This window comes from Otolemur garnettii, unplaced genomic scaffold (genome assembly GCF_000181295.1).
Source record: "Otolemur garnettii isolate 467f Iridium unplaced genomic scaffold, OtoGar3 scaffold00003, whole genome shotgun sequence".
NCBI classification, from domain to species: Eukaryota; Metazoa; Chordata; class Mammalia; order Primates; family Galagidae; genus Otolemur; species Otolemur garnettii.
Window position 1 is genome coordinate 24,263,775 of NW_003852398.1, and position 9,593 is coordinate 24,273,367.

Genomic DNA, 9,593 nt, shown 5'->3' on the forward strand with positions numbered 1-9,593 from the left:
CAGGTTTTCATCTCTCTCACACACACACCCCCAGCTCTATCCATGCATTTCCTCCACATACCAGCCCCACAAGTCCACGACAGCTTTACACATAGCTCCTTGCTACCTTCTACATGTAATTTCATGACTTAGACATCTCAGTTGCCCAAAGCAACCCAAATGAGTGTTCTGCAGCCCCTCAGTCTCCAATCTTGACTCATACTGAGATCTGTACAACTTGGAGAGTTCGCAGGCAGGAGAGTCATTGTTTTCAGACACTGATAATTCTTTCTGTGTTGAGAACGAGGACCTAACATTACTTTGTTGAGTGGGAGTGGGTATAGAGGTAACAGAAACGGTGTGACACATCCTCAGTAATCTGCTTTCAAATCCCACAGCTCTTGACACCATGAGGCAGGCTACTATTGATCTACTCTGGGACCTGAGTCAGTCCTTTCCCCTAGCTGGGCCTCAAGTTTCCCAACTGTTTCCTAAAGTGTATGTTTCATAAGATAGTAGTCCCATGAGTACTACTGGTAGAGTAAAGATGGCTAAATAAATTTGTGTTCTAGACTTGGGCAACATTTTTTTAATTACTGACTCTGATCCTGAAGAGAAACCTTGAGAAAAACTAGATTAATTGTTTTTCAAAGTCCTTTCTGGCTATACTATTCTATGGATCTCTCAGGGTGCAGGGACCCAAAACGTAGGGCTAGAGATCCCTGAAGAGCTCCCGGGGAGACCCAGCAGCCAAATGTGATACTTCAAATTCCCAGAGTTGAAACCTTAAAAGAGTCAGTAGCTTTTCAGCATCACTCAGACCCTCGGCTGGCCGCCAGGATCCCTCAGGACTGATATTTCGGCTGGGTAAACAATTTAGTCTGGGCCTTACCTCAAGGTATTAAAGCCCCATATTACCTGCTTCACAGGCTGAGAATGCTCTAGTGGTTCTACAAGGGGTGGACAAGGCTGGGATCTGGACAAGCCTGAGAAAGGGCTGTGAATAATAACCCTTTGCTATCTTTTCTCCCTTCTTAGCCTTGCTGCTTCTAAGGAGGCTGAAGCTGCCCGCTCTGCACCCAAGCCGATGTCACCCTCGGATTTCCTGGATAAGCTAATGGGGAGAACCTCTGGATACGATGCCAGGATCAGGCCCAATTTTAAAGGTAAAAGAAACCTTATTTCCATATCCACAGGGAAAGTGCTTTCCCAGATTAGAAAGGCAAGCAACACGTTATTGTATGCAGATGGTCAATGCCTGGTATAAATCCCTTGACTTTCCTCTACTCACAGCAGACTTGTTAATCAATTAGTCTTCTCTCCTATCAAGTCCAAACAAAGCTTCAGAGGATCCAACTTAATAGTAACTCTTGCTGCCAGGAGTCAGTAAGTGAATTAAAACCTATTTTCTACCTCTGGTGTAATGGGCAAAAGGATGAACGTGGAATGTGTAGAAATGGGTTCAGGTTTGGGCTGAGGCACAACCATACTCTCTGAGTTTGAATAAGCCTCTCTCTTCCTCTGGGCCTAAGTTTCCTCATCTCTGCAGTGGTGGGCTTTGCTACATTTGCAGTTTTGAAACATAAGCTTCTCACTTTGCCCCCTGCTTTCAAGTCCTCTTCTCAGAGTGCTCACTCACTCCACATGGCCCTGCAGATAGAGGATGGACCAGAGAAACGCTGAGGTCTGTGCTTGGACCCACTTTTAACCCCTATTTTCCTCAGGGCTCCTTCATTCCCCTTTGTACCTTGCTCTGGAAGCCATATCTCCCAGCATCATTAGCATAACCTTGGTTCCCCCAAGGACAGGTAAGTCAGGACCAAAGTCACTGTCAGAGCACACTAGCACTCAGCCCACACCCTTCACCAGCATCACGATCTCAAATGCCCAGAGGGGCCAGGCAGTTGTGGTACATGGAAGAAGCGGGATGGGATAAAAAATAAAACCACTAGACACAGGGCTTGTCCGGGCGCAGCCACTTCTCAGTTCCTGCCGATGATCACCAGGGTGTAGGGGTGTAGACCCTAGACAGACAGACAGACCTTCCAAGACAAAAATTAAATCTGAGATTTCATGCGAAATCTTCCAAAGCAACACCTGAATTGCATCTTTTAAAGACATTGTTGGCCAAATCAAACACGTCTAAGAACTTCTTATGACCCTGCTGCCAGGTAGCTTCCTTTGCCCCACCAGATTTGAGGAATTCCGGTCCACCACGCCCCCTGGTGGGATCTCTTAGAACTCCATCCTAAAGAGCAGTGCGGTGGCCAACCTCTCCTGAGAAAGGGTCAGGAATGTGGTGCATCCAGGTGTGTTAGTTACCCTTTGAGCATACCACTGCACTTGGCACATAGAAAGTTCTCAATCTTTCATAAATGAATAAGTGAATGAATGGACCAGCAAATATGCTAGGATTTAGAGCAGTTTCCCAAATCATGCTATTAAGACCAATGACTTTAACCCAGCTACTCTAACTCAATTATTTGCCTAATGCTAGTGATTTATTTGTTCATTTAGTTATTTACTACTTAGCAGTAGACATTTTTAAGAAATAAAATCTCACCTTGACCACTGAATCAGGGGCCCTTCTGCTTTTTACTCTGAGAAACTTACTTGAATCTACAGAACTAGATAATCTCTTGGGCCTCTCCCAAGTCTGCACTGATTTAACCCCTTCAACTCCCTCCTGACTCTGAGTGAGGTTCAGGATCTGGGAGGGTGGTGTGGATGAAACGTTACTCAGTAGGGATCCGTGGCCCCGCAGCCGCAGATGCCTTTTTCACTTCCATCCAGGCACAAATAAGATCCCCAAAGCACATGCAAACCACAGAGCTCCTAAAACGGCCATGCAGATTAAGTCTTGCTCCCACCCAAGCCTGCATCATTTGAAAACTCCCACTCAGCAGCCCCCTTAAGCATGCGAGACATCTCCTGTTCCTGACCCTCCTGAAGACGGGTAGCAGGCACTCTGTGGCACTCTCTGCAGGGTACAGTGGCCCAATGGGGAAGCAAACAGCACCAAAACTGAGCTCCAGTCCTCCCTCCACTTACCCAATATGTGTGATAAATCACTTACTGTGTCTGGGCCTTTGTTTCGTGTCTGTAAAATGATCCAGTAAGACTATCAGCTCTGATCTTCTGTGTCTTTCTTAAAACTATGTGTATTATAATGGCTCCCAGGATCTGGGGCACAGCCCAATTCAAACACATACACAAAACCCAAATTAAACTTTAATATTTAATGAAATATATACATTATCCTGCTGCCAAAGGCAGCCAGATTGTAATTTTCTTGAGGATAATTTACTTTCAGATTTGTTTCAGTGAACCGCACCTCCCCATAGGGTCCTTTCAGCTGGCATCTTCTCACACCCATAAATCAGAGCCTAATTTATATGATAGTCACAGCACCAGACATTTTGCAAGGCCTGTGTGGAAACCCTGTGCACGTCATTTCAAGGCACAGGCAGTAACTCCTTGGGGCATCTTATGGTATAAGGCTAAATGAAAAGAAAAGCCTGGGTCTGAGTTTAAATGAGGGAGAAAAAAACAGAATGGGCCTTTGTTTAGGTGGAAATGACAGGGAGACAAATTTCCGCTCAGCAGACAGAAAAAAATTTTTTAACAGACAGAGCTACCCAACTATGAAAAGGGCTGCTCAGGATGAAATGAGTTTCCCACTGCTAGAGGTGCTCAGGCTCTCAGCCCTGAATGGGCAGCTGGTCTGTAGCAGTGGTCTGCAAACCCAGTTGTGCATGAGAATCACTAGAATAGTGCATTACACAACAGGCTTTGGGCTCACCCCCGCCCCCAGAGATTTGGGTTCACTGAATGTGGGGTTAGGTCGAGGAATCTGCAGCTTAACAAGTTCCCCAGGTGATACTGATGATAACCCCATCTGCAGATTAGTTTGAAAAGCAATTGAAGAGGTGATCTTTATGAAATCTTCCAGCCCTGAGATCCTATGACCCTGAAATTCAGGTGGATAGCTTCCATGAAGGAATTCCAGCCACTGAAGCTGAGAATGACTACCTAGTTCAAGAGCTACTCTCCTGTCAGACTGATGAGAAATTAAGACCCAGGAAAGGAAAGTGATATTCCTGAGGTCAAAGAGCCATTGAGTGCTAGAATTACGTCTAAAGAAGTCCTTGTACTGCCGTGGACAAAAAACTTAGATTTCTCACCCCAAGACTGAGTCCCCTCCTGTATACCAAGAGTTCTGAAAAAGAGAAAATCCTAGCTAAGTTTGAGTGAAATGCTTGAGCTACATTTTCAGGAAGGAAAGAAAGAAGGGGCACCAGAGAACACAAGAATATCTACTGTCTTCTTTCTACACTCAGAAAACATTGCTGGTTCAAGTCTTGGCTTTACCACTTGATAGTTAAATGAGCCTAGGTGAATTACTAACACTCTCTGTTAACTAGGGACAATAATTCTGCCCTGCCTACCTCAGTACCTTGTGGAAAAAGAAAGCAGAACTACAAAAGTTCACGGATTGCAAATTACAATCTTCACATGAAGGTTATGGCCTTTTATCAGTATCTTATCCACCTTCAAGGTCATTTCAAGGTCATCACCTATATAAGGTCTTTCCTGTATCATTCTCAAGAACCTCTCTCTCTACCTGGACTCCTACTGCTTTTATTACTCTTAGCCATGGTCTCATACTCCTTTATGCTTATTTTATGCTGGCCCTCTTTCAGTTGCTATAGAATCCCAGTACTTAAGTTCCGGATTCCGCCAGTGATTGTGTGACCTTAAGCATGCCTTTTTCTTCCTCTGAACCTCTCTCCTACAGTATAGCCATTAAGATGACCACCTTTGGAGTCAGACAAATCTGAATTCATACCATTCACAGCTGCGTGGCCATGGGCAAATAACTTCTTTGAGCCTCTGTTTCCTCCTCTATAAAATGGAGATAATAAGTACACCTTCTCATGCAGTTGCTCAGAGGATGAAATGAGATGATGTTAGTACCATTCTCAACACAGCAACAAACCCCATAATGCTTAGTAAATGGTAACTGCTATAATTAACAGTATAAAATGAAGACACTGGGCTCCAACTAGAGAAAAACGGGATAGCAAATCAGTGAATAATCCTCTATTTCCTTCCTATCTTTTGCAGTAAGATTCAAAAAACTTGCCTGAAAAGTATTTAACAGAGATTTGTGAACTTCCCTGGAAGTTCCCTCTGGATTCCTCAGCTGGTAATTCCCATCAATGCCTTTCAGCCAATCCTTCTTGGTTCATAAGTTCAAGGCAAGGAACTTGCTGTTCCTTGTGATTCCCAAGATGGCCTCCAAATGTTGTAGCCATAAATATATCTCAGCCACAAATTAGAAGGCAGCCGATGGGGTTTGGGGAAAAGATTTCAAACATATGGCAGGATGATGAATCATCCTCTGTTAATGAAAGTACATCTCAGCTCAGCCTCTGGTGTTCTATACCTGGTGCTCACTTGGGGGCCAAGAAATCTGGCATAGCGATGCTAAATGGTGGCTAAGAATCTCAGGTACCTCGGAACAGGGTGGAGGGCAAGCAGGGGTGTCTTCCATCAAGGGGGTCCATCCCTGAAGTCAGTGTTCCAGGAAGGGGTCCTATCCTGTGAGTCTCTCCATAGCTACTGAGCTAAGCAGAAATTTCTCTTGACTGGCAGGTCCCCCAGTGAACGTGAGCTGCAACATTTTCATCAACAGCTTTGGTTCCATTGCTGAGACAACCATGGTGAGTAAATCAAAACACAAGCTGTTATCTCCTGCTGGGCAAATCTCTCTCCCTGAAATATTTATCTCTGCATTGGTCTTCCCCATGGAGGAGGGAATTAAGTGTTTTTTCAGCTATCCAGTGGGCTTCAATGTTATTACTGTCCTATTCAATGTTTAGGATAAAAACATAACATCTGAAAATGGCCAAACAGCTAGCAGGGCTAGCACATGCCATCACCCAGGATTACAAAAACAAAATTATACAACAGGCCAAATTTTTAGATTCAAAGAAAATGTGAAGAACTGCTTCTAAGTTTAATATTCAGCTGTACTAGCTGGCCGCAGTGGCATGTTCTTGTGGTCCCAACTATAAGGAAGACTGATGCAGGAGGATCACCTGAGCCCAGGAGTTTGAATCCAACCTGGTCAACATACCAAGACCTCATTTCTTTAAAAAAAGATTTTAAAGGCAGAATGGCAGAAGACTGCTAGATTATAAAAGCTTAATTAATAGTGAGTTGATTATAAAATTTTCTCTACTTTTGAATGTATTGAAAACTTTCTATGATAAAAAAGTTTAAATTAAATCAGTTACACTAGAAAAAACTAGACGAAGAAAACACCACAATGTTAATACTGATTACCTCCTGGATTACAAACTTACAAATGATTTATTTTCAGTATTTCTATATTTTTCTTATTTCTACAAAGAGTGGATATTAGATTAGTAATTACAAATAAATGGAATCATACTTTAAAATTTTTCTCAGCCCTTTTTTTTAACCAAAAAAATCAATTGTGCAGTGAATATTGATACATCCATTTTCTTCCTAAGTGAGAAACAACTGTCAGACCAAGTCAGGAACTGGATCACCTGGTTATGTAAAGGACATGGTTATTTGAGGACAGGTGCACATATCTGCGCTCCTCCCAACACACACACACAAATACACAAAAATACGCACATCGGTTTCCCTATAGTGAAACAGAGATTCCCAACAGAGATCTACTTCCTCAATACAGATTCCTAAAAAACTTAAAAAAAAAAAAAAAAAAAAAGACACAGCATTATTTTTTGTGATAGTTAAAATCCTGGCTCTGGAGTCACACAGACCAAACCCATTTACTATCTATGAAGAGCTTATTTGCTTCACATCTTTAAGCCTCAGTTTCCTCATCTGTACAATCCTAATAGTGATTAACATACTGACCTCACTGAGATATGTGTGGTATATGTAGGAATATTTTTATCATGGCATTTATGATAGCAAAAGCTTTGTAAATGTTCCCTAAACACTTTCAGTGATTGTAATGATGATGGAGACTCCAGGCACTGAAGCCCCAACACTACCATCGATTGGCTGTAGGATCCCGAGCAATCCCTAGACTTCTCTGAGCGTGCTTTCTCCCTCTCCCCCACCTGTGTCCTCTGCCTTTCCAGATATCGCTTCTCCTGCATTTTGTTTTCTGCACAGACAAAGTAGCAGAGTAATTCTGATAAAGTCTTCAATGTCCAAACAAAATTTGAGGGCAAGCTCTATGATCTCGGACAAGGAAACCTAAATTGTCTTCCTATCTGTAAAGCAGGGATACCAATAACATTCACCTTGTGCCCCATTGTGAAGATTAAAAGCTAAAGCTTGGACAGTGCTAAGCACAGCATCTGACACAAAGCACACATGCAGTGAATGTCAGCTACTATTAAATGCCACTTGCAATTTTAAGCACACTTTCCCATTCACTCTCTCATTTAATTCCTTCACTAAACACATGGCTTTACAACCACTCTGTAATGCAGAGATGCCACACGCTATATTCCCGATTGTACAGCTGAGGAAGCCGAAATGTGGACAGATTGCATCACAAAACTAATTAGTGACATGTAGGAATTAAGGCCCAGTTCTCGTAACCCCTAGGTAAGTGTTTGTTCTGTGCCACACTGCCATAACTGCAAAGAGCATAGACTCAAGAAATTAGGGGCCTAGGGACCTATAGAGCACACATAAGCAACAACTGACATGTTATCAAATGCAGAAATCCAGCCCAATATCGTGCCAGGCTCAGCACACCTCAGGAGAAAATAGTGAGTAATGGTAAATGGGGTCACCAACAAGAGGAGCCAGAGGAGATGGGCCCCGGGGTGGAAATAGATAATCTTCAGACAGGAAATGAAAGATCAGCTCTGATGTTGTTCCTCAGGAGTGGTTTACAGATGGCATAGTTTTCTAGCTGGTTATTAAAGTCATTCCAAAGGAGGGCAGGGGCTGCCATTTTGCAGCTTGCCCATTGGATAGCACAGTAAATCTGCCCTTAACATCTTCTGTAGGTTCTTAGAACCTGTGACTTTAAGCAAAGTGACTATAACATAAGCAATATTTTTCTTATCAACATTACAACAAAAAGAATGCCTAAAGAAGTGATGGTATTCAGGAATCTGCTGCTACTTTGTTTCACTTAAACTCTCTGTTGACAAGAACCTACTGACATTAAGTGAGGACTTCCTCTGCTGTGATTTTTCTCATTGACTTCTTAATTATCTGTGTATATAATTTACTTTGCAGATGATTTAGAAAAAGAAAATGTAAAATCTCAGACCTAGAAGAAAACTTAAGGGATTGTCCAGTGTAGCCTTCCCAGTATGGTGACTAGATGGGTAGAGTCAGTTGAGCAAGGTCATATGGCATGAAATGGATACAGTAGAAACCCAAATCCATCTCCCTTTGCAGTAGTCACAGGTTCCTTCCCCTTCCCCTTCTTTTTCCCCCGTCCCATGCACCAAACCCTTTGAACCACTTTCCTATTCAAACCTCCTTTCTTGTCACTCAAATGTCCTTAGGAGCAAAACTGGACTTGGTAATAAGGACAACTTCTTCTTAAAGAACACAATAGATGCTACTATGTGCCAGACAGAGTGCAGAACACTCTCTATGTATCAGAGAACCTCACAATGACCCCTATTAAGGGGGAAAGATTATCCTCAGTGTATGGATGAGGAAACTGAGGATCAGAAAGGCTAGGTTATTTTCCTAAGGACACACAGCTAATAAGTGACAGAGATAAAATTTGAACTCAGCACATGGTCTCCTGAGCCAAATATAAATAACTCCTAATGTTTGGGGTTACCCAGTCCTTGCTTGTCTCCTTTCATCATAGGCAATGAGAGCTATCCGGAACATTATTGAACAGATATAAATAGGGAAGCCAGAGAGAGGATTGCACTTGTCCATGGACACGCACAGATAATTAGTGGCACAGCCAGCCCAGGCTCTCTGACTTCCAGCCTGGGGCTCTCCTTCTCAAACCACACAAAAAGCTGGCTGTGCCCCAGGGGTCCAAGGTAATATGGACATAGTCCTAGTGTCAGAAACCTTCCAGGCTGTGTTTGTTCTCCAGAAACAGCGGGAATGCACTGCAGCTCTATAAACAGCTGGAGTTCCCAGACCTAACTGTCTGCCTCCCAGGGCCTGGCTTTATTCACCGGAGCTAATAGACCTGAAGAGAGAGGCTGCCAGCAAAGCAACAGGGGTCTCTACCCTTCCCCAAGAGGGGAGGGCTGAGATTGCCTGTCTTCCATCTGACCTTTCCAGGGATTCTCTTTGAGTCTGTGCAGCAAGGGGAAGGTAGAAGTTGAAACAGGAATGAACAAAGAAGAAGAGGAAAGAAGTTCCTGTTCTAGAGCAGCCCCTCTGGCAGTCTACAAGAGAGATGTAGGGCTAGAACCCAGAGGAAAGCACCCAGCTTATCCGGGCGTGTGTGCTAATAAGTGAGCATGGTGTGTGCTCCCGAGTGTCTGTGTGTCTGTGTGGTATGTCAGAGCATGTGTCCACTCTGGGGCGGTGCAGATGTGCACAGAGGCATGTGGATACATACATGCTAGTTTCAAAGTAATCTGGACACGTAACCTCAA

The 9,593-nt window shown here is 43.4% G+C and overlaps 1 protein-coding gene across 1 annotated transcript in view; it reads left to right on the plus strand.

Annotated features, from left to right (window-relative positions):
• The first annotated feature begins 1,066 nt into the window (after positions 1 to 1,066).
• The window catches only part of GLRA1 (glycine receptor alpha 1), a 59,295-nt gene continuing 50,768 nt past the window's right edge, over positions 1,067 to 9,593 (plus strand). Inside the window, exons 1-2 of the mRNA XM_023515447.1 lie at positions 1,067 to 1,145; positions 5,638 to 5,705. Coding sequence (XP_023371215.1) covers positions 1,067 to 1,145; positions 5,638 to 5,705 — 147 coding nt within the window. The remainder of the gene's footprint in view (positions 1,146 to 5,637; positions 5,706 to 9,593) is intronic.